The sequence below is a fragment of the Enhydra lutris genome, unplaced genomic scaffold, assembly GCF_002288905.1.
Source record: "Enhydra lutris kenyoni isolate GAN:26980312 unplaced genomic scaffold, ASM228890v2 scaffoldscaffold46, whole genome shotgun sequence".
Taxonomy (NCBI): domain Eukaryota; kingdom Metazoa; phylum Chordata; class Mammalia; order Carnivora; family Mustelidae; genus Enhydra; species Enhydra lutris.
Window position 1 is genome coordinate 16904375 of NW_019154130.1, and position 25635 is coordinate 16930009.

At 49.9% G+C, this 25635-nt stretch overlaps 1 protein-coding gene across 2 annotated transcripts in view; it reads right to left on the minus strand.

Annotated features, from left to right (window-relative positions):
- Positions 1-443: 443 nt before the first annotated feature.
- Positions 444-25635, minus strand: part of LOC111156478 (potassium channel tetramerization domain containing 10) — a 27126-nt gene continuing 1934 nt past the window's right edge. Inside the window, exons 2-7 of one of the 2 annotated variants that reach the window (XM_022517405.1) lie at positions 20699-20912; positions 11571-11740; positions 8741-8827; positions 8372-8424; positions 7185-7380; positions 444-2237 (exon numbers count right to left, since the gene is read on the minus strand). In XM_022517405.1, the coding sequence (XP_022373113.1) occupies positions 2013-2237; positions 7185-7380; positions 8372-8424; positions 8741-8827; positions 11571-11740; positions 20699-20912 (945 nt within the window). In that variant the 3' untranslated portion in view covers positions 444-2012. Of the gene's footprint in view, positions 2238-7184; positions 7381-8371; positions 8425-8740; positions 8831-11570; positions 11741-20698; positions 20913-25635 lie in introns of both variants that reach the window. The other variant, XM_022517404.1, reaches the window with a different exon arrangement.

Below are 25635 nucleotides of genomic sequence, written 5' to 3' on the forward strand. Positions count from 1 at the left end.
TAACGGTGTTCTCATACACCGCGGAATGTTTCAGGAACCTGTTCCGATCCCAGGAAAGCAAAGGCTCAAAATTACAAGTACAAAGTTAAGGACAAGTGTAAAGACTGCCAGAAACATTAGCTCATACGGTGTAGAAGCCCAAACACATCCGATTGTTCCACAAACTTACTCCTCACAGAAAGAGTTAAAAAATTCGTATGATGGCTTTTCCATTCCTACAGAAAACATCACAACTGACATTCACTTCAACTTTCTAAAAAAGTTCAACCCAAACGTCAGGGTTGGTGTTTAAAACTCAAACAGTATATAAAATATTTACGAAACAGTATTTAAGCCCCACCCCCCAGCACTTAATAAAACCCTAATGGCCTAATAGAAAGTTCCCCACACAACAGTTTAAAAGGCCTCGACCCCCATACATGATTTTTTAGGTTCAGTCAAGATTGTTTTAAAGTTTTATTGGAGACTTTGTTGCTCGATACAAAATAAAGGCATACCACTGTCCCAAGAAGGGCAGTATGTACAAAGCCTAAGCTGTAAAAACCATTTCAAAATAGAAACTCGTTTTTTGGAATACACTGTGTCGAAGGCTGCCCATGTTAATACCTTTGGTATAAAACAGTAACATTTCCCTTGAAGAGCAGACAAATCCCATCCATCACCTAACACACGTTCACATCTCCTTGCAACTAGTCTACCTAGTCTAGTCGTGACCAGCCACATCAGTCACCACTCGCTTCTGTCCCTTCACAGGCGCGGAGGCTGGGAGGTAGGTAACCGAGAACATCCGTCCTCCATAAGCACCATGCAGACAGCCGGGCTCCAGTGCGGGCCGCCTGCACTCCACACAAACACATTCCCATCTACAGTCGCACACGTCCCTTAAACATGAACATAAACACTTAACTGGACCCCAAAGGAGCTGCACATCCTCCAACTCTCTCGCTGTGGCCACTCCACACCATGTAAAACTCAGAGGCAAAGACACAGAGGGGATCTCCGGGGGAGGGCTACGTACAGCAGGCGAGCTGCCCCGAGACTGCTGGTGTGAACGGGCTCCCTGCCTGGATGCCAGGCCGGGGGATAGAGGCCTGGCCATGTCCCCTTTCTAAGCAAAGGGCAGGACTTCTACTTGAGACAGGAAGCCCAGCTTAACAGGGAAGAAGGCCGATGAGCCCAGAATGTATGTGAGCTCCGTCCACAACCAGGCCATGTGGCCCTAAGGACGGAGTTGGGTCAACAAGGGGGACAAGTGGAAGGGGCAGGAGGTGGGAAAGGAGCCAGGAACAGAGCTGTGCACTTCCGGCCGGGGCCAGCTCTGCCCTTAGCCAGGTGTGTGGGGTCCTGACAGGCCTGCCCCTCCAACAGAGCTGGGAACTGAGAGCTACACTCGAACAGTCAGAGGCACGAAGCCCATTGGTCCTATCTTTGCCACAAACTGCAATCATCTGCCGGTACCACAGGGGTGAAACCCAGGGGCAGAATGGACTTCTAGCAGAGACCCGGAGAACAGCCTGGTCTAACGCAGGGAAATGCAGCCAGCACGCCAGCCCAGAGGGTTCTGAAACAGGGAGCTCAGGGAAACCTGTGGTGGCCACCAACTGCAGGGTCCCTCTCAGAGCGGCCAGACTGAGCCCCGATAGAATGCCACCCCAAAGCCCAAACAGGGAATCAGCACCCACCAAAATAAATACTGCAAACAAAATTGCTCACGTCCACTTCATACCCATTCATACTTTTCTCCGAGAGCTGAGAGAGCCTGGCTCCAAGGATTCTCAGATCCCCATGAAAGGGGGAGACCTTGGACACAGCTTGCTCGACAACAGGGGTGCATTCACCTGGGGAAAGACAGTCACCCGGTTGAGAAGTATCAAAATAATCATCTGGCTTGTTACAGAAACGGATCTCCGGACTGCAGGGGACCTGGACGGTGCCCAGGAGTCCGCAGGAATCGGAGTGAAGAGCAGGGAGGAGGAGGAGGGAGGAGGCGGGGACGGCTGAGGTCGGCCGGCTCACTGGTGCAGGTGGGCCCGGTCGTCTGGGCGCTTGATGTGGATCCGCCGCACACGCTCGATCCGCTCCCGCTCCCGCTCTTCGTCCTCATCCAGGTGATGCGAGCGGCCCGCTGCCCCGCCGGTGGCCTCCAGGAGTGCATTGTCAGGTCCTCGGCCGTCCTGGGCCTCGTACAACAGAATATTGAGGGTTTCCTCATAAATCCGGGCCTCTGGGAACTCCACCTACATTCCCACAACACGCAAGTCAGGGTCGTTAGCATCACACACTCCCCACCGCCTCCGCTGCCACCTGCTACTTCCGACAGAGCCGCCAGCTCAGGCCCCTGGGATTCCTTCTGAGACCACTGTTACTAGTTTTACGGTAGCTTTTATTTTCAATAGACAGTCCTTACGCATGGTGCTTACACAGGTAACAAAAAGGATACAGTGCATGTAAATATAGGATCATACACCTCTATATTCCCACGCTTTTTTTTAAGATTTTATTTATTGGGGTGCCTGGGTGGCTCAGTGGGTTAGGCGTCTGCCTTCAGCTCAGGTCATGATCTCAGGGTCCTGGAATCAAGCCCCGCATCGGACTCTCTGCTCAGCGGGGAACCTGCTTCCCCCATCTCTCTCTCTCTGTCTCTCTGCCTACTTTTGCTCTCTCTCGCTCTGTCAAATAAATAAAATCTTTTAAAAAATATTTGACAGAGCGAGAGAGATCACAAGTAGGCAGAGAGGCAGGTGGGGAGAGGGGGAAGCAGGCTCCCTGCTGAGCAGAGAGCCCAATGCGGGGCTCGATCCCAGGACCCTGACATCATGACCTGAGCAGAAGGCAGACGCTTAACCCACTGAGCCACCCAGGCGCCCCATATTCCCACACTTTAAAATGCACAAAAGGTGGCCCATCACACACTCCTCTCACCTTTTGCTTTCCCCTAACTTGGTCTTCCCTTCTATGGAAGGCTTTCCCCAACAATGTAACAATGCAATTAACCAATTAGGTCATTTCCAACAGGTTTCTAATAACATAGATCTGCACCCTTGGAGCTTCTCCACACCCATTTTTTTGAACAGGGACCAGCTGAAAAGAACATGACCCCTCCTGCTTGGTAAAGCTCTGTGTCTGCCGCCTGCCCTTTGGGGTCAAGGCACTGGGAACCGGAGGAAGGCTGCCCAAGTAGGCCCTGGGCACCTGACTCACAGAGTAGAGACTTTGCTTTCAAGGGCAGGATTCTGAGGTTCCCAGAGAAATGGAGGCAGCACGCTCTCCTCTGTCCTTCCCACTGAGGCCACAAAACCAGGACAGCGAGTGTGCAGCGGCTAAGGACTAAGAATCGTAAATCGTGGTAGACGGGATGGGGGAAAGACCAGGGTTTGGAATAACACCGACCCAGCAAAGAGTTTACTGCCCAGAGGGAGGTCAGTGCAGCCTACAACCCCAGAATGAGCATCAGCACAGAGAGCTCCAGGGGGGCACTGGAGTCTCCCAACACCTAGAGAGTGTTCCCAGGTTTCCTCTTTTTTCTTTTCTCTATTCTCTTGCACACCCGCTCCCCCAAAATCTTGTGGCAGCAACGGCCAGAGCCCGGTGGAGTCAAAATTCTGAAGGGGAACGTTCCTTTCTGATGAGGACAGCTGTGGTCTCATCAGGGTGGAGCGGATCCCTTATGTTTTTGTCTCCCTTCTTCATGCCGCTGGGCTCAGGCTCAGGTCAAGCCACAGGTAGTGTGTGGCAGATCGGGGACCTGAAGCCCGCTTTCTGGCCAGATAACCGAAAAGGGGAGTCCCAGGGAAGCAGGAAGCACCAAAAGACGGCGAAGGACGGGTGCTTTGGAACAGCAGCTTCTTGAGCTTGTACGTGAACTCCTGGCCTTGAGCTCAGCTGCCAGCCTGTCCCTCAACAACCCACACAGAACTGAGCCATGAGAGAGAGTGCTGCCCCGGACACAGACCCGCCCTCAGTGCGGCCCCGATGTCAAGGCTTTGAAACCTGGGCTGTCCACTGGCACTGTCACCGGCACTGTGACCCATGGCTGGTTGGAACTTGTGGCCTGAACCCAGCTAGGTCAGCTGCATGCTACAACAAAACAAAACAAAAAAACCAACGTCCTCATTAGGATTTAAACAGGACCTAGAGCCCTGATACATTCGGAATATCCAGGATAGCATTCCAAAGTTCCTGGCATAATCAAAAACCAGAAAAATCTCAACTCCTGAGGGAAAACATAATCAGCAGATACTGATGCCAAGTTCAAGATGATACGAGATGTTGGAATCATCGAACAGAGACTTGAAAGCAGCTATTAAAAAAAAAAAGTCATGATAAGGAAGGGCCAACTTTTTTTAAAGCAAATGCAAACACAGGAAGTCTCAGCAAGGAGACATAACATTGAAGAAAGAAATGAAAACTGTCCGGCTGAAAAACAGTAACCAAGAGCAACAACAAAACAAAAAACCCCAATTCACTGGCAGGGTTCAACAGCACCGTGGAGAGGACAGGCGAGTCTGGGGACCTGAAGAAGTGTTACAATCCGAAGAGAAACAGAAAAACAGACCAGTAAAGGCCGTGGTTCTGTGCTCTATAATCACTGAGTCCCTGGTGAGTCAGAATCAAGGACCAAATAGACAACACGTGTATTACGTATCTACTTAAGCCTTAGTTTCGGCAAGCCATAACCTGTCCAGCTTAACTGACAGAAGACAGTTAAATGATTAAAAGAATTAGCAGAGCACCTGGAATGCTGTAGCAAGAAAGCGATACAAAAAAACCCCAACAGGAACATCTGCCCAGTTACCTGAAACAACAGAACACAGGTGTTGGCTCCTGTGAGCCAGAAGAAGCCACCTGCTCCAGTGAGGGCAGCCATCCCCTGACATGCACCCCCTTGGAAAGCCAGTCACATGCTTCCCCCAGAGCAAGAAGAAGCCCAGAGCAAAGGGAGCCGTGGCTAGTGGCCCTGGCCTGACACCCTGGGCCCTGCCTCTCACCAGTTTCAAAAACACAAGCACAGGCTTGCTCTGGAACCTGCGGGGCTCATCTACAAATGGTTGGGATCAGACTTCATGGTCTCTGAATCCTTTGCTCCCAGTTAAACTTGAAAATGTAAAGCCAGTATTTTAAAGTATAATCATTTAGACGATTACCCTGTTAATATCCAAGGACAAAGGCAACCCATGTATATAAAACCAAACTGACAAGACGGGGAAGCTAGTTACAGGTGGAATTTGCAGCCCCCCAAAAGTTCACAGAACAGAGATGTGCATCTTGCTAATGTGGTAAAGGGAAGCTAGCGATTCTGGTCTCTCCGTGATCTTTGAAAGAAGAAACCTTACGGTTTTTCCCTTCTTGGCTCTCTTAAAACAATATATATCTTTTGGAATATATTCTAAATACCAATGATAAAATGTTTTAAAAGTCTTCTTAAAAAAATGCTCAGGGGGCGCCTGGGTGGCTCAGTGGGTTAAAGCCTCTGCCTTCAGCTTGGGTCATGATCTCGGGGTCCTGGGATCGAGCCCCACGTTGGGCTTTCTTCTCAGCGGGGAGCCTGCTTCCTCCTCTCTATGCCTGCCTCTCTGCCTACTTGTGATCTCTGTCAAATGAATAAATAAAATCTTTAAAAAAAAAAAAAATGCTCAGGACTCTGATTTCTACTTTGTGGTCTCATTTTTGCTCATTTGCCTTTTCTCCTGAGGCCAGTTCTAGAATCCCAGACAACTGTGTGCTCCTGGAGCCACAGTGATGATGGAAGGCTGTCCGGTGGTCTACAGATCTGTGTGTGAAAACCCACCCAGCAGACCCTCCACGTGTCCCAGGTCATCAGAGTTCCCTCAGTAAGGTTCAGAGGAAGTGACAGTGTATCATAGGATTTTTTCTAAGAAAAGGAAGAAAACCCAGTTACATGGCCTAAGAGGGTCAAGCCAGCAGAAGACCTGAAGGGAGTGAAGTTCAATTAAGAGCGGATCAGATCTCCAACAGCACCTTGGGGTATGATCTAGCTTCACAGAATGGCACAGTGACAGAGGTCAAGCCTGTTGGTTTGAAGAAGATGATACAGAAGTACATCCAGAGTCCAGATCTGTCAAGAAGTCGTATGCTCAGAAGGAAGTCAACAAGCCTGTGAGCTAAGGAATGCCCAGCAGGCCCTTGAGGGTGGGGGACCACTCTAGGTCAGTGGGTCAGAGGAGGGCAGAGAGATGACAGTTAAGCTGTAGGTCATGACTAGAAAGCCAAGGTCAAGCTCTTAAAGGCAGCATGATTCCTCTGATGACTGAAATGGGATGGCACCATCCTGGTGGGAAATGGTGATATGTGGAGGGTGAGGAACAGCACAGGCTGTGTCCCATCACTGACAGGAGATAATGCTGGTGGTATGAGGATACATCTGAATCCACATTTTTTTTTTAAATTTTACTTATTTATTTGACAGAGACACAGCAAGAGAGGGAACAGAAGCAGGGGGAGTGGGAGAGGGAGAAGCAGGCTTCTCACAGAGCAGGGAGCCCAAAGCAGGGCTCAATCCCAGGACCCTGGGATCACGACCTAAACCAAAGGCAGACGCTTAACAACTGAGCCACCCAGGCACCCCGACTTTTTTCCTTTAAGGTTTTAAGTTACCTCTACACCCACCATGGGACTAGAACTCGCAACCCAGAGGTCAGGAGTTGTACACTCCACTGACAGAACCAGCCAGGCACTGCTCTGAATCAGCATTTATGGCAAAGACAGTGAGGTGCTTGCAGTACGACTCTCCCTGTCTGGTAACAGTCAAAAAGGAAAATGCCATTTTGTTTCTCCAAGACCTACACGTGACTGTCTCCAGGGTCCCGAAGATGATGACTATTTTCACAGTGAGCAATCACGTGTCAAGGAAAGCTTTTTTTTTTAAAGATTTTATTTATTTGACAGAGATCACAAGTAGGCAGAGCGCAGGCAGAGAGAGAGAGAGGGGGAAGCCGGCTCCCTGCTGAGCAGAGAGCCCGATGCGGGGCTCGATCCCAGGACACTGGGATCATGACCTGAACTGAAGGAAGAGGCTTTAATCCACTGAGCCACCCAGGCGCCCCTAAGGAAAGCATTTTTAAAGCCTGTCCGTCTTTTCGTTTGTTTTGCTCCAGGGGAAAGGGGAACAGTTCCAGTATGCACTGCAGACTAGCCACCCAGAGCCGTGCCCTCAGAGCTCTTACCTTGGTCTGCTTCTTCTCAGTGGCGTAGACAATGGAGGTGCAGCAGACCTCAGCAATCTTGCGGCCCTGCCCGTAAAAGGACCAGCAGCAGATTTCGTCCCCAATGACATCCTTTATGAACAGGACCCTTCCATTAAAGCGCAGAGAGAGCTTATCAAAGAGCTCAATGTTTTTCAACATATTGTCGTCAGAATTGCTGTAAAAGAGCATTTGAGAAGGTGAGCACCGGCTGGTCCTGACTGCGGGTGTGTGTCTCCACACCCCAGGCTGGGACGGCCACCGTGCTGTGGCCAGGGAAGAACTGGGAGCGACTCGGGGCCTGTGGGCACGGGCACCAAGTGAGAGCATGGAGGGAGCCCTGCGAGCCCCAGGACTAAGAGAATGCAAATGCCCAAGGGAGACTTTTCATCTTGGGTCATTCTTGGGTCTTGAGGAACCTCATTAAACCCCCTACAGCTGAAACCACATGGTCCTGAGAGCCAGAAAACATTCTAGAAACCTGTATATATTGTTGGTGGGAATGTAAAATGGTGCAGCTGCTTTGGGCAAACAGCTGGGCAGGTCTAATGACTAAAACTAGAGTTACCAATGCACCCAGCAATTCCACTCCTAGGTACCCCCAAGAGAAATAAAAACCTTCATTTTTACTGTAAATAAATGTGCATACGGATGTTCATAGCAGTATCCGCAATGGCCCTGAGGTGGAAACCCTGACTGTGCCTCCACTGACAAACGGATCAACAAATGCAGAGAAGAGCCACACGCTGGAGTCTGACTCAGCCCTAAAAGGGGACGAGGTATTAACACACACGCCCCAACGAGGATGAACCCTGACAACATGATGCTAAGTGAAGGAATCCAGTCGGGGGCAAGGGGGCAGGCACTGGAGGGGAACGAAGAGTTACTGCTGATGGGTTTCTTTGGAGGGGATGAAAATCCTCACCAAGCAGGCACATGGTAACGGCTAAACAACTCTGTAAATACACTAAAACCCACTGAATTGTATACTTTAAAAGGGCACCCTTCGTGGTAGTGTGAATTCAATCTCATATCTATCACCTGTGTCCCTGGGCATCCTTGAGCAGGGGAGGGCCGTCCTCCCTGCAGAAGAACAGGGGGGCCAGGCCTGGCCCGTGTAAGCAAGGCTCTCCTAGCAAATGCGGTGGCCCGTCCCGCTGCCACCTTACCTGGTGTACGAGTATTTGTTGTTACTTCGATTGTAGAGCAGCTTCACGGCTGGCTGAGTGTGGTTATGAAAAAGAAAGGGAAGAGTCACTTGGGGTGGAGGTGCTGTGGGCTTCCCACGGGGCTGGGCCCTCCCACCACGTCAAGGGGGCGGCCAGGCATAGCTGGCAGACTGTGGGAGGGGGCGGGCGGGGGTGCAGAGGGAGACTGCGGGACCTGCAGCTGGGGGAGGGAGGTCAACACAAGATGAACTGCGGTTCCATTCTGATAAAGGCTCAGGCCTTGCTCGGGCACTTCGACAGGTTTCTATTTCAAACCTTATTCATCATTTGGGTAGTGAAAGAAAGGCCACAGGGGTGCCTCCAACATACCTTATTTGAAGTCGCTATAAGTTTCTGCTCTTCCTTGGATGAGGTGATGACAGGAACTTTGCAGAAAGGCTCGTAAGTATCTTTGTTCTGCTGGAACAAAATATGCTTTCAGCCTAGGAGGCCTGCCCAGCATCAGGTTATTTAAGCTGGCCTGCCAGGCAAAGACAGAGTTCTGGCGAGGGAAGATGGGGCCACCAGCACTGGGAAGAGAGGAGGACTCTTACCACCAGTGATTTCGGGGAAGGGAGGGCCAAGAGTCAGGTTCTTTGGCCGGGGCGATCAGTAAACCCTAACAACGATGACACACTTCCCCAGCCGAGGGAGTCACTTACAAATAAACTCTAAACATGGCAGATGAAATATGACTGAGGCACCCCACTGTAACAACTATAGAAGAACTTAAAAAGTCTGGGCCTTAAGGAGGAAAAAAATGGGAGAAATGAGGTCTACAGACAAAGATGTCAAAAATCTCAGACTGGGAAGATGACGGATAACTGAGGGGAAAGAGAATGCTGCAACTTAAGTCCAAAGATGGGAAAGAATCCTGGAGGTTTTCAAAGAACAGTTCTGAAGGCTGGTTGGCAGAGGGCAAGGGCAGAGGATTGCTAGCCAGTCGGCAGAAACACCACTGAGAGCTGACCCTCCCACATGGATCCCCTTCCCCTGGCAGGAGAAAGTCTGCTTTCCTAGAGTGGTTTGTACAGATGACGACAGGGCTGAGCCGCTCTTCTGAAAAGAGGGGGATTCGGAGAATGGTCCACACACTATAAATGAGGGGTGGGGGGGGATGGGCCCAGCAACCCCCCTTCTCCTATTCAGATCCCAAAAGGCAGTCAGTCAGGCTTATCCCTACCAGGCAAGAGAGTAGAGGATTCCTCCACAGGAATCTGATCTGTCCAAGGAAAAGGCTTACAGATTCTGACACTGGGGGTTCCCACTGACGTATCATCTACCACTAAAGCCCAATGGACAACAAGGCTCACCCACACACATATAGCTTTTCAGAACCTTAGTCTTAAATTTTAAAAGACCAAAGATTATCAGATTATATGTGGAAAGCCTTTCAACATGAGACTGAAACCAAAATAAAGAGGAAAGTGGAATGAGTCATGACAAGGGGAGCAGAAAGAAAACTTCAAGACAGAGGAGAGCAGATACTGAATCCTATGAAACAAGAGCAGTGTTCTATATAAAAAAGAACACTCAGAGAACATGAAAAGGCTCTTGGAAATTAGAAATATGATAGCAGAAATGAAAAGTTCGAAAGAAGGGTTGAAAAGATAAAACTAAAGAAAACCTCTGAAAAAGTAGAACAGGAAGATAAAAGCAAGAGAAGCTGAGAGGAGATCAGTCCTGGACGTTCGATCTTAAACTAACAGAAACTACAGAATGGGAACCCAAGAGAGCTTGTTTCTAATACAAAGAAGAAACAAAGATTCACTGGTGTGTCTGAACACGCCAGGAAGAGATTGCCCTTTCTGACCACTTAGGGATAAATTCGGGCTATGCACTTAGAAAACCAAGCATACAAAACAATGAGGCAATCACTAACTCTAGCAAACTGAAAAGCTGCACAATGAAGAAAATTTTCACTGTGTACTTCATGACTCAACTGCTAACAATATGAAGACATCACGATGTCAACTCTGAATACTGACTTAACCAAAGCTGTGGTAAACACTATATTGGGAAAAGAAGAGAAAGAACATGTGTACACGTTTGGTAGTGGTTGGGCTGGTGGTACTGCATGAGCTAAATTTTTATTTTCTATACACCAGAGCATAATGTTGAAAACTGAAATGTCAACAAACAGGAGTATAAGAAATATGAAAGTAAACAACTGTTGAAAGAATTGACAGAGGAGGGACAGCTGGATGGCTTAGTCGGATAAGTGTCCACCTCTTGGTTTCAACTCAGATCATGATCTCAGGGATGTAAGATCGAGCCCCACGTCGGGCTTTGCACTCGGCGTGGAGTCTGCTTGAGTCTCCCTCACCCTCACCCGCCCCCCCAAATAAACAAATACAATCTTAAACAAACAAAAAAAGAATAACAGAGCAGAAAAGTATGATGTACATACATTACTTCAACAAACAAAAAGGAAATAAAAATACTAAAGTAAAGGCTATAGCATACAGTCAGATTTACAATGACTTCAGACTTTCAGGGTAGAGGTGGTACGTGGAAATAACAGTTCCTCAAGGAGCTAGGCAGTAAAGGTACTGCTCCAGTGGAGGGCCAGCCAAACATGTGGCCTGAGGGAGGCACAGACAAGAGCCTCCCATATACAGATTCAATTCCCATGAAGACCAAAAGGGACTCTTATGAGTCCAGGCCATGTTGGAACTTTGCTTTATAAATAAATGGTGTTGGCTGCGGGCTATGTCCAGGAGCACTTTACTATTATAGGGATTCTGCTATCACCAGACTTGATCCCAATGATCCTGCTGAGAAGTGAGGGATGTCTGAGTCTGCAAAGGCTACATAAGACTTGAAACAAGGACTGATGGGATGAGAATAAGTCCTGAGATGCATCCAGAAAGCGGATTAGGTTTTATACCCCATACCGAAGGGTTTCAATGTACATAGGAGATGAGCCAACACCACGGCAACTAAAAGCCAGAGGGTAGTTAGGTGGCCTAAGCATTACAGGGAAGCCTCTAAGGAGTCACTGACCAAAGGAGAGAGAAGCTCTTGGCTCTTGGGTTATTTGTGAACTCTCACATCTCAGTGAGGAAGGAACTGCCCCCATTTCGTGGAGAAGGAAAATAAGGAAAGCAGGTGGTCCTGGTACCTCCCCACTCGTATGGGGAGAAAGGGTGATACCTACTTGTAAGGCTGCCTGGCATTCTTCCACCAGGCCCTGGACCAGGTAGTACTTGGCTTCTGCCAGCAGCTCCTCAATCTCCCGCCGGCTCTCGGGCAAGGGGACCGCCCCATCACGAAGGTAGTTGAGTATCGTACCAAAGTGCTTTCCACACCGGTCAATAAGGATCCAGCCTGCGGTGGAAGGAGGAGAAAGGGGGGGCCTAGTTACACGGGCACTCGTCTCCTGGGAGGTGAAGACAAATGGGGTCTCCGGGGCTCCCTCCACCACCCAGGGAAGAGCAGGACCACGGAGAGGGCAGCAGCTCCACCTGCCTCGCTATCAGCAAAAGGCTGACCTGTCTGGGAAGCACTGGAATGATCTGCAGGGCCCGATGCCTGGAGACAACCACAGCCACGGACTCACTTGGTCTCAGGCTCTCTTGGAGGCCAGGACCGCTGGGGCCTCAGAGAATGTGTCTAAAATATCTTCAAAAATCCCTTAGCCAGGGGTGCCTGGGTGGCTCAGTGGGTTAAAGCCTCTGCCTTCAGCTCAGGTCATGATCCCAGGGTCCTGGGATCGAGCCCCACATCGGGCTCTTTGCTCAGCGAGGAGCCTGCTTCCCCCCCTCTCTCTGCCTGCTTGTGCTCTCTGTCAAATAAATAATTAAAATCTTAAAAAAAAAAAAAATCCCTTAGCCATTCCAAGAGTGCACCACACCTGGATAAAATGGGTCCAAATGACCACACCTTGACGATGGCGGGGAAAGCCGGAGGTAAAAATATCTACTCTCCCTCTTTCTGTGATGCTTTTTTCAGATTCTCAAATAACAGAGCCATTTCTAAGGAAGCAGAGACTGTAACCTCTGGCCCCCAGGGGGGATCCCCAACACTCACCACTACCACCTTGGGATGTTCCTTCCTTAACTCCCCCAAATAAGCACTTACTGGCTAGTGACAGCGACTGCAGAGAAGACGGTAAACGAGACAGACCTTGTCTCAGGCAGTTCAGTCTAGCATGAGGAGATGGAACGTGCTTTCATTAATTATGGGAAAATGTGCCAACTACTGACCAGAACCAAGCCCCATAAGACACTCCTGGGGGTGGGGACCAGGAAGGCAAGCCCTTCAGCTTCTTGATGACCTCTCCAATCTGGGGACTAGCCTACTATACCTCCACTAGGGATGCCCAGGTTTTCACGATTCCTTTTCAGAAATGCAAATATATGGTGGGGGTGGGGAGGGTTGTTTCTTGCAGAAAGAAACAATGCTTAAGCCTGGGAAGTGGAGGGACAAGATGAAGGGATGAAACAAAGACCTGCCTTGACAGAGGACAGAGGCTCTAGAAAGAAGCCAGGTTGTAGAGAAGTCCCGCCTCCCCCAGGCCAGCAGGGCAAGTCCTGCAAGGGGCTTCCCTAGGTCTCTTATCCCCTATTACAGGTGAGAGGACACCAAGGCACAGGGCAGTTAGGTTTAAACAGGAATCTCTAATTTTTATGCCCACTTTCCTCCACTGTTGCTCAGTTTGGGAGAAGGGACCCACACTTCCACTCTTAATACCATGGCACCCTGTCCCGAGTCCTCTGCAGACCCCCAGGCCTCGCTGAGACACAAAAGCCAAGAGCAGCAAAGATACCCCTTTCATATCCAGAGTCACAAGTCCACCCACCATCCCCTTCCCAAATCCAGCCCTGCCAAGTATGCTCTCAGGGTTAGAGGCACTGTATCTATTTGGCATTTGCAACAATCCCTAGGAGAGTTTTGTAAGAAGGCCTTTTCCATACTCCTGTCCTATAAACTCCTCAGCCCATGGCTCCTGGACCTTTGGTTAAAGGTCTGCTCTTATCCCTCCAGAGGCTTTTGCTTGGTACTTCCCCGCGGTTATGGTTTCCTGACTATAGTGGGAAGAGTAATTCCCAGTGTGGCAAACACAATGCAATCGTGTGGCCCGGAGTTAAACCCTGGTTTCAAGGAAGGAAGAGGTCTTCACAGGTGTGGTAAATCACATCACCATGACAGTGACTGCTAAACCTCATCCCACTGAAGTATGGACGTGCATACAGCTCAGATGCCTACGGGGTCCTGGGCCCGGGGGATGACCAGACAGCATGTGCCCTGCCCCCTGGGGACAGGAGATGGAGAGGCTCTTCTTACTCCAGCCAAGAACAGCCAAGCAGGAAGGTGGGCCTAGGGCTGCGTGTGCCTCTGATATTCCAGGGGAAGCTAGAAATGTAGATTTCTCCGTGAAACCTCTTGATTTTTAAACAGTGGTAAACCAAGAGGTCATTAATGCGCTCTAGGGCAAGGAAAAACTATCTGCAGGTTGCACGGGGCCTGCAGGCCAGCATTCTATGGCTTCTCCGCTAACCCTGGATCAAGTGACTTCCTGCCAATGAGCAGACAAGGTGTGGAAGGACCACAGTATCTTCCCAACAGTTCTTTTGGAAGGAGGCTAAGTCCCCTGCACTGTCCACAGATGACAACAGAGTCTCAGAGAGGTTTAGGGACATTCCCAAGTCAGGGAGATAGGACGAGACCACAAGCAAGTAAGAAACTCACAGGAAAGCTCCTTCCACCAGAATTGAGTAGAGCCTCAGTCTTCAAAGAAATGGCAACCCACTTAACTCAGCAGCTCTGGGAAGAAACTGTCCACGTTTCTGCCTTTGATGCATGGACAACTTAGCTGCTCTGAACGAGCAGGGGCCCCTGAAATCAATTATTCAAGTGACAGTCCAGAGTTTCCATAAACGAACAGGCAGACCGTGACACTGGGCTCCAGCTCAAGAATGCCGTCAGGAAATGCTTGTGGTGAAGGAATCATACTTTGGACAAATAAGGGCAAAGGAGCCGGCTGTACTCGCCATGAGGTTTCAATTAGCATTCTGATTTTAAAATACGTTAGCTACTTTCGAAGCCGGAATCTACCCCTTTGAAACAGCTTGAATGCCCAGTGTGTAGAAAAGCAAACGGAAGTCAAGCAGTGCCTTGCTTGTGGGGAGTCTGTCCAGCTGCCGGGGAGCACGGCTATTGCAGAAGGCTGCACCCGCCAGGGCAGCCCGGCGGCCGGCGGCCCATCCAGCAAGACTGCAGAGCAGAATAGGCAGGCACAGATCCAGAGGCTGTGGAATGGTCTGGGAGACGGAACCCAGCCCAGTGGTCAAGGGCAAGGGCCTGTGTTAGAAATCCAGTTGGGCCGCCTACTTGCTGGATGATATGGGTATCGCACCAAACCTCCCTGTCCCCCAGCTTCCTCTCCTAAATCTGGTCCCCCTCAGGGCTGGCACAAAGGTACGATGAGAGAATGCACAGGGAAACATGTAGCACAAGGGCATCACTAAATGCGGTCTTGGACAATGAGCCCTCCCCGCATCTCTTCATCATCCCTGGAGAAGAGAGTGGCAGCAGTGTCCAGAGGAGGCTCATTCCGCCCTCATGAAAGTCCCCGTGGCTTTCAGGGTATCCTGGAGAAGGCTTCTCTCAGGACCGGGGACTGGGTGACAAGGCTTGCCCCCTCCCAGCCCCAACTGCATGCCATGAACTTCTCTCCTTTCTCCTTTCCCTGTCCCCACCTCCAGGGGCGGGTTGGTGTTGGTGGGGGGAGGGTAAGACGGGACACAGGGCACGGGGGACTTCGCTGACCTCTCCTTAGCACTGTAAGGTTTTTATACTCTCTGTGGTTCCCATACTTGCCTGTTCGTAAGTCACCTGAGGTGCTTGTTACAAATTCAGATTCCAGGAAGCTGTGGGGCAGGGCCTCTCAGCCTCAGCACTACTGACATTTTGGACCGGATAATTTTTTGTCATGGAGGGACTGTCCTCTGCCTTGTGGGGTATGTAGCAGCATCCCTGGCCACTATCCACTAGGTGCCAGGAGCATTCCCACCCCTAAACTGTGAAAACCAGAAGGGTCTCTGGACATTGCCCAATGTCCCCTGGAGGTCAATATCTTTCCTGGTTGAGCACCAGTGAGGTAGATCAAAGACCTACTGTAAAGGAAAAAAAAAAAGAAAACTTTGAAGCATCAAAAACAAACAAAAAAAAAACCCACCATGAGAAAAGCTGTAACAAGTCAGACTGGGAGAAAATATGTACAAAACCACAAACAAATGGATCCAGAATACTTTCATAAAGCAGTAAGAAAAAAAAAAAAGGAAAATGTGTATATAAGATGCAATCAGGCAGCTAAATGATAAAATACAAATGACAAAAAGCTGCTCAATAAGCTAGAAACTAGGAAATGTTAAGTAAAACCTGAGTATCAGATCATAACCAGCAGACTGGCAATAATTACGAGGTCTGTGCCTAGGGTTGGCACAAACTGGGACGGTGGGGAGTTCGTAAGTCAGCACAACAGCTAATATCAACCCAGCCACAGATGCTAGCCCAGATTCCCCTCCTGGGAGTCAACTCCAGGACAGACCTCCCAGTGATGGGTAAGACCTCAACACTGCAGCCCCTCAGGTGGCTGGGTCCACAGTCTCTTCATTTACCAGAACAGAAATAGGACTTTCTGTGTGTGCCATGATGCGGCAAAGGAAGCTCTGTCCCAGGGACACTCACACATGCCAGGGAGTGTTCAAGAAAGGTGATATTCCACATGGTGAACACTGGAAGCAACTGAAACAACTCTCACCAAAATATGGATCCATAAACTACAGTACATTCCCCAAAGGGAACACTAGCATGAATGTCTGAACTAGAGCTATGTATTAGTCACGGCTCGATCTAACAACCATAACACTAAGAAAGCAAAGAGGCTACATACAATGTTAACACCATCTATATAATGTGGGAAAACACACCAACAATACAATGTTTAGGGACAGAAACAGGGCAGCAAAAGTAATTCCTGGACAGATACTCATTAGTGGTTTCCACCACTGGATGTACATTAGAATCCCCTGCAGAGCTCCTTGAAGTGCTAACACCCAGCGCATGGCAGGGGGTGCTTTTGGGGGGAGAATCCAGGCCTGAGGCTTTAGCTCCCAGCTGAGTCACTGTATTATAGAGGTAGAAATTCACCTCCTGAGCCCAAGGTCAGGGAAGTGGTTACCTCTGGAAGGGAGAGAGGCAAATGAAAAAGGTAAAGAGAGGCCCCATTAACCCAGGTAATGTTTTATTCCTTGTCTGAGTGGGGGTGCTGTGGAGAACAAAGGCAAAAGAAATGTAGAAAAAATTAAATCTCCTCACAACTTGCAGTCCATTGACAAGATGACCTGAGACAGGCATAGTGACCTTTCTCCCAGTACCCATCTGCCTCGATGTTAACACTTTGCTGGGGGCAAAGGCCTGATTAGCCTATCTCTAGGATCCTGAAAGTCTTAACATACAAAAATCCCTTTGGAAAGTTCCTTTACCTCTACCCGCCTCAAATGCATGTTGCCAATCATCCTCTAAACATAAGGCCCACTGAAATACATCTTTTTTAAAAGATTTTATTTATTTATTTATTTATTTATTTATTTATTTAACAGATAGAAATCACAAGTATGCAGAGAGGCAGGCAGAGAGAGAGAGAGGAGGAAGCAGGCTCCCTGCTGAGCAGAGAGCCCATCAGGCTCTATCCCAGGACCCTGAGATCACAACCTGAGCAGAAGGCAGAGGCTCAACCCACTGAGCCACCCAGGTGCCCTGGAAATTCATCTTAAAGGTCTCATGACTAAGGGTTTACTAGACAGTAGTAAATGACCTTATCCGAACAGCAGCTAGCCCCTAAGGTCCTGGAAACCTGACTTCCAAATCCCTTTGAGACTTAGGCTACCCCTAACCGCCTCCCCACTTGAAAGTATATAACCAGCCATTCCTCAGGACCTCAGTGCAGCTCTTCCTGCTCACGGGGCCTGTCCCTGACCATGCGCGTTAATAAAAACCACCTTTTTTGCACCAAAGATGCCTCAAGAATTCTTTTTTGACCATTTGCTCCTTGGCCTCAGCATTTCACGTCAGGGGCATGAGGGATTTTGTTTTATTAATCACATTTTGAAAGCTCTCAATGTATTCAGAATTTTATGGAAGAGTGCATTCTAATTTAAGCAGGAGGCATGGAGATCTCAGGGAAACTACCAGGTATGATGGTTTTCCCACAATAGGACAACTGATTTCCCCACTGGTTTCCAGGGGAATGCATGCTGATAAGAAGATTAATGATTCCCTTCCTTAATCTGATTCACATACTGCCTCATTCCAGAAACGTTAGCAAGACCAGAAACCACTGTGGAGGGGAGAGTGGGAAGGAAAGCTCTGTACGAAGGAACAGGGTTATGAAACAGGCAACCACAGGTGAGTACAGAGGCAGAACTCTTGTTAGGAGAGGTGCCACATCCACCCACGGTGACAAGGCATCAGGTAAAAATGCCACTACTGGAAGAGCCACGCCTCTCTGGGGAGGAGTCTGGAAAGCCATCCTTTGGGGGCAAGATAGAACTGCAGAGCACTCACCCCCAAGGCCAAGGCAGGCCCCTTCTTCCCTGGGCACTGCCAAGACCTGCTTCTCCAGCCCCTCACAGCACCCATCCTTCCCCCTGGACACACCCCACCCAGGCAGGCCGCAGCAGGAGTGAGCAGTCCCCACAGACCGAGTCTCCCAACTGTCGTGAGCTTCACCAAGAGCCTTCCACTGTTCATGTCCTCACTTAGTCCCGTCACAACCCTGGAAAGCATTACCCCTCACAACTTTGAAAAGTGGAAACAAGCTCAGAGAAAGTCACCCGCCCTCTGTCCTATTGCCAGAAGATGCCAGATGAGTCTACATCAGCCCAGTGCCACATACACAGCAGCTGTAACTGTAACCCTGGGACAGAACCAGGGCCCAGACCCACTCACTGCAAACTGCCCGTTCAGGAACCAAACACAGGCAGTACAAATCGCCAACAGGCAGGAGGGCACGGGGCACAAGGGAGAGTCCATCACCCACCCTGGGGCCCAGGTCCTCCCCTCGGGCACCCCTCAGGGGTTTCCAGCAGCTCAGTACCTCGCTGTTCCGTGCCCTCGGAGCCCCCCGCCCCCAATTCCTCAGCCAGCAGGACACGCTCCTGCACCCACTCGCCTCACGGAGTTGCACTCGCTGCTTGGGCCTGCATGTGGCAAACCTCACTGCAGCCAACAGGCTTCCCACCCGAAGCCCTGGGTGCAGCTGTGAGATGCGGGACATTCAGGTTAATCTGTAGACCCAAGGGTATACCTTGGCCAACACTCGGGCCACCAGTCAGGCCGAGTGGTGTACTCACCAGGGCCAGCAGGATGGCGCTGCCTGGCTCAGGGTGGGCCAAAGACCAGACACAAAGCTGGCGATGACCCTGTAGGCTGCTGCGCCCAGGCAACCTGGCCCGGGGGCTGGGCCCTCGGCGAACCAAGGCCAGCCCAGACTATGAGCCAGCAAGCCCTGAGCTCAGTGGCTTTTTTTTTTTTTTTTAAGTCCCATAGCTTTCGAAAAGGATCTCTTACTTATTGAAAGGTGGCAACAAACAGTACCACCCCGGGAAGGGTGAAGTTGAGGAGTGAAAAACAGTGAGATGTCACACGGTGAGCATCTCGAGGCAGGTGGAGGGCTGGATGGAGCTCGAGCTCTAGCGGAGCCTCACGAAAATGTCCGGGGTCGGAGTGCCAAAGGCAGCCCTGCTCCCCCCGGAGGGGCCATGGTGTCCAGGAAGCACCGGGGCCAGTGCAGCCTCCAGCAGCTGTTCAGAAGCCCAAGCAGGAGCCCGGGGGGCACCCCTGTGTCTCTCCCACTGTGGGATGGATGAGCCTGAGCACCGGCTTGTTCCCGGTGTGGCGTTAGGACGGCAAGGAGATGAGGCTCCAACTTAGCTTAGCTCCAACTTAGCTCCAACTCAGCGACTCCGCCGCTTTTCCTGAGCCCTACCAGAGACTGGGGAGGGCGGAAGAAAAGCTACAACAATCCTGGGTTCTCAGATAAGGTCTGTTTCCTTCTGCAGCTGGGGCGCTATTGTCTCGGTCTCTACAAATACTCCCCTGGGCGATGCTGGGTGTGGCTCTGCAAAGGGGATCCTCCCACTCATAAAAAGCTCTGTGCTCTCTGGGTGAGACATGGAAGGAAGCTCTGGGGCTCCAACCTCATGTACCTGATGCTTGGCCAGAACCCCGAGTTTCCCTGGAAGCCCAGGGAAGCAGAACCTCAAGCCCCACAGCCCAGCCTTCTCTAGGACCCCAAGGGAAACACACTAACTAGCGCACAGCTCAAGCTTCGGGTCCCCAATCCCACCTACCTGTAACAAAACTGGCCCACCTTCCCAGGAACCAATGTCCCAGGGAAGGCACGAGCATTAGCACAGCAGCCGACCTCAAAAACAGGTAAGGCAGGGTCCAGCCAGGCTGTGGTCTGGCCAGATCTTGCGCAATCTCAGGCCAAAGAAGCAAAGGATGGTGCCATCCTTAAACCCCATGTGACCTGCCCCGTAAACCCAACCAGGCAAGACTGTTCCCCTTGCCAGTTGCTCTTGGATTGTTCCAGGTGCAGAGCAAGATCACTTTAAAGAATTCTTCACCTTTCACGAACGTGACTTGCCATGAGGAAAAAGGAAAGAAAAACACGGACTGAATGTATGTATTTGGAATACTGCGCACCAACAGCCCCATGAAGCAGGTATCACTATACCCATGTCACCTGGCTGGAATCACCAGCTACAACACAAGAAGCAGTGACTCAGTCCAGATCTTGAGTCTCTGTCAGGCCCCCATCCCGGGAGGACAAGGGTCCAAGAAAACATTCACGTCTCTCCCTCGCTCAAGCTCCACTCCAAAGTCACAGAATCACCGCTGAGAACTGGCAAGGGACCGACCAGGAGAGCTCACCCAGCCACCATTTCAGAGCTGAGGCTTGGACTTTCTCAAGGTCACACGGCCTATCGACACCTGGGTCAGGACTACGAGTCCCCACCCAGATGACTCCAACTCCTCTTCACATGTCAGCTCATCTGTGACCTCCTCAGGGAAACCCTCCTTTACAACACCCCCCAGACTAGATCTGGTCTCCCGGGGACTCACTGCCGAGGCTCCCCGCACTCTGAGACAACACGGAGCACAGCTGGAAATCTGTAGCTGTGTGGACAATTACCCCTGTGCCGCTGGCCTTCTGAACCAGAATGAAGCCCCCGGGCCACAAGCCCGTCTCCAGAGCCCGGACGGTGGACTTACCTTCGCTGTCCGTGAGCACTTCCATGCGCCCGCTGAACATGGCTTTCAGCATGGTGTCCTGCTTGGTCAGCGTCTGCATGGTGGTGTAGTAGAGCGCCCCGCCCACATTCAGCTTCACGTACTTGGAGCTGGGGCTCGTGCCCTTGAAGGAAGTGGTGCGGGTAGCAGCTGCTGGCACCGCTGAACTCACCACACTTTCTCCTGACATCTCTTCCTGCCAGTGGAGAAGACATGGGGACACCAGAGTCACGGCACCAGGCCTGCTTTACCTCTTGCAGCCTCTGGGCTGAATCTGGCCTCCAGAGGGCTTTTGCTTGGCCCATGTCTATACCACATTTAAATCTTAAAGGTGGCTCCCAAGGTTGACAACACGGGAGAGTTCACCAAAAAAACCCCTGGATTTCTGGCTCCTCTTAAAATCAGAGGCCAGGGGAGCCTGGATGGCTCAGTGGGTTAAAGCCTCTGCCTTCGGCTCAGGTCATGTTCCCAGGGTCCTGGGATCGAGTCTGATGGGCTGGCTCTCTGCTCAGCCAGGAGCCTGCTTCCTCCTCTCTCTCTCTCTCTCTGCCTGCCTCTCTGCCTACTTGCGATCTCTAGCTGTCAAATAAATAAATAAAGTCTCAAAAAAAAAAAAAAAAATCAGAGGCCAACTGGGCCCCCAGACTCCCACAACTGGTGGGAGCTGGGTTACTGGGTGCCCCAAACCCCATCCGGATAGCCTCATAAACTGACCTCCCCTGCTGACCCTGTGAGTGCAAGTTTATCACTTGATCTTGTGTCCTGACGACTTCCTTTCTGCCTGTTCCCCACATGCCAACACCCTGTGTGCATACTAAAGCAATTTCCAGCATTGCCCAGGTCTCTCCCGGTTTCCTTATTGTCACACTCAACCTCTGAACTGCAGATGAAATCAGGTTTTATGAATCGAGTGCGATCCCAACTACCACTCCTAATCCTTCCTGTCAGGGGGAAAAAGTGTTTCTCAGGACTACATGACAGACATTAAAAACACTTGGAAGCAAGTTATTACAAAATTAGAGACTTCCTGTACTAGCGCCACCCCGAACAGCAAGATTGGACGACAGTCTTCTTAATGGCACTGCCAGCTTGTGTCCCTCTCAAAGAAATGGACCATACCATCTGATTTAAGCAGGCCTATGAAAGGAGGCTGTACTCAACGAGAACATTTGTTTAACAGGTAAGGGTCTATGGCTGGAGAAGATGTCTGAGAGCGGGACGAATCTCTATGAGTCTGGGACACAGTACAGAGGAAGTGGCCCCTAATTGCCAGGACCTGGGCCACCACTCATCTCTGGGCCTTGACGTTTCCTCCGAACAAGAACGATTCATACAGCATGTCACGATCTGACAAGGCCACTCAGTGGCTGATGGGCCAAGACATAAACAAGACTATTCTGTAATTAAGTCTAAACACAGACAAAAACAAGAACATTGCCTGAAACAGAAAAAGTGACCAAACCTTGCCATATCCCAACTAATGTGACTCCCTGATGCTTCTTCTTTTTTTTTTAAATTTATTTATTTGACAGAGATCACAAGGAGGCAGAGAGGCAGGCAGAGAGAGGAGGAAGCAGGCTCCCCGCGGAGCAGGGAGCCCGATGTGGGGGCTCAATCCCAGGACCCTGAGATCATGACCTGAGCTGAAGGCAGAGGCTTTCACCCACTGAGCCACCCAGGTGCCCCCTCCCTGCTGCTTCTTTACCAGTTAAAGCTCTAGCCCCATTCCATTCTTCCCTACCTTCAACTTAGGAATTACTGAAGCCCCACCCAAGAATTAACCCTCCTTCCTGACAGCATTCAATACAGAGCAAAGCACCACTTCCCTGAATCCTTACCCACAATCACCCAAGGCAAGCCCCAATCCTCTTTGTGAAATGTTCAGTGGTTCTCCCTCATTGTCTCAACTTTGACTACAGGCATGCCCCTGGGGGCGGTTGACAGGACAAAGCTTTAAAAAACAATACCCTGATCCTGAAAAAGGATTGTTTTTTAGATTCTTTATGCCTTTCTATCTTTTCAGGATCTCCCACAATTAACATATATTACATTTATAATAGGAAAAACACAACTGCTGTTTCTCAATGGGAGAAGGGGCTAATGATGAGTGGCAACCTGCATCCACTGATCACTAATAGCACAGGCAAGGGCCATCCCTCTCAACCTCCATCCACCCAAGAGTGGCCCATATATCACCCACTGGGGGACTCTAGTAGGGGCCCTGGAGGAGGCGGCACAGGAAGAATGGGCTCCTGGAAAGAAAAGTGTTTTCTCAAGAAAGTGTTCTTGCTTTATCACCTGATGTCTCTAGGGCCTAATGCCACAAATAAAGAGAAAGCAGTGACCCCTCCCTTCCAGCTTTCCTTTGAAATCAGTCCCCAGAAACCCTACACTAAAGGTTATCACCAACACTTCCCCCAGAAATACTCTGTCCAGGGGAAGAGAGAAGTAACTGGGGACAAGAAAGAGTTTCTCAAAACTCTGAAGACTTAGGGGAGGTGAGGGAGGGTGAAGGCCTACAGGTGTGGGGTTTTGGGGTTTTTCAGTTAGGGAAAATTGCTCCAAAATGGAAATACTTTTTAAAGCACCCTTTCTGATCTAAATTCACACAAAAATAATGTGTTTTGGGAAATGGTCTTGTGTTTTGTAACGCACCTAAGAAACAAACAAATCAAAGTATACTTCAATGTACTTTTACTTTCCAATACCTTTTTGAAAGATTATTTGCACATAGGAAAGTACATTTTAAGTGCGTGGTTTGAGGAATTTTGGTCAGTATATGTATCTGTTCAGTCACCACTCAGATCAAAATAGAGAACATTTTCATGGTTCCAGAAAAGCCCCTCTATGCACCCCCCCAACGCCCTTCCTGCCCCCACCCAGTAGGTACCAGTTTTCATCTCTACCACCACATACAACATTTAAAATCCAAACAATGCTGGAACGCAGCTACTGTTATTTCCAACGTAGATTGGAACAGCAGGCGCGTCCCAGAGAAGTTCAGTCACTTCCCAAAGTGCCCTGGTACTAGAGGTGGGTCAGTGACAGAACCAGGATGTGGGCAAGTCCCGTCCGGCCTTGGGCCCATGATTTTTATCAACATTCATGCTTGAAATATAAAGTGCTGGAACATATACATTGAGGAGGGAGTGCCCCACCCTCCCTTCTTTATTAAGTACAAAAAAAGCCTTGAAAAAAGATGGGAGGCAATGTGTGCCTAAGGACTTGGGTTTTGAAGTCAGACCTGAATTTAAGGGCCCAGCCCTGCCATTTGGTTGACCAGTTGTGGGAGCCTGGGCGAGTCATCTGAGTCTTGTCCCATCTATCAGACAGGGACAACAGCAGTGTCTCCCTCCCAGGATGGCCGTGGGGGATGATGCCACAAAGCACTCAGCGCAGCCACTGGCTCAGAGCAGAGACCGCAACACTAAAGACTCACACTATGATTATTTGAGAATGCGCTCAAAGACTCCAATTATCTTCTCTCTGAAGACCATTTCCATCTCTACCAGAACCCCACCTGAATCACTAAGAGATAAAGGCAGAAACCATCTGGATCTAGGCTGAGACTCCAGAACAAAGAAAGCTGTGAACCTTTCCAGAGGCCACCCTTCCAAACGTCAGTCACCCCAATTCGGGAATGGCCCTTGGATAAAAGGTTCTGACTGTCCCTGAGCCTGCATGACACCAAGGTAAGGACACAAAGCAGCAGACAATAAGACTCTTCCAGCTCATTGCTACTGGGATCCTCCTTTTTCACTTGTTTCAAAGATTTGAATTCATCGTTAATGAGGTTGGGGAGGTGGGGCAGGGGAGAGCAAGAGTGGTTATAAGAAACAAACACGGGGTGGGGGGGGCACCTGGGTGGCTCAGTGGGTTAAAGCCTCTGCCTTCAGCTCAGGTCTTGATTCCAGGGTCCTGGGATCAAGCCCCACATGGGGCTCTCTGCTCAGCAGGGAGCCTGCTTCCCTTTCTCTCTCTGCCTGCCTCTCTGCCTAATTGTGATCTGTCAAATAAATCAATAAAATCTTTTATAAAAAAAAAGAAACAAACACGGCATTAATTGGTATTGGTTACCAATTCCATTCAATCAGAAGAGTTTAAACCAGTTAGATCTCTCCTGAGTATCCTGTTGCAGATTCTCAACAGTAGCTCTCCCCTTACAAAAAATACTCACATCAGGGTCCTATCCGTGTAAATTCTGATGTTAACTGGTCTGGGAATATGGCCTGGGCAACAGAATTTTTTTAAACTTCCCTAGGTGATTCCAGTGTGCAACCAAGATTGCAACCCACTGCTCTAAGTAGTTCCATACACCTATTAATTTCATCCTCTGGGCGAAGGTCCCCAACCTCTTGTTCTATATGCCCAGTGAATTCCTGGCCGCACGTAAAAATAAACCAAAGTATCATGAACAAAACCCAGCCCCTATCTCACAGCTTCAGACCCACAGACAGGAAGCAACTGTATACATGCTTAAAATATAAAAATCAGGCCAAGGAGGAAAAGTGTTGACCTGAAAAGAGGCCTGAGCAAGTACAATAGGAGAAGGCACCAAATCCTTCACCCTTGCTCATTTTCCATACAGCTCTCTGTGTAACTGTCTCTCTTGTGTGTTGGGGGGAGATGTGCATGTGGAAGGTTTCTTCAAAAGTCTGAGAAACCTCGAGTAGTCTCAGTTCCACCACTTCCTGTGCAAGGTTCAGACAAGCGTTTTAACTGAGTCTCAGTTTCCTTTCTTGTAAAATGAACGTAAAGCCATAATCTTCATAATAACCTTCAGGGAATGAATGTTAAAGTACTTGGCACCTGGCCCTTAGTGAACCTCAAACTTCCTTAAGACCAGAGGTCCCAGACCAGGCTGTATTACAATCACCTGGGTGCTTATAGGCCAATACATCAGAATTGGGGGGGGGGGG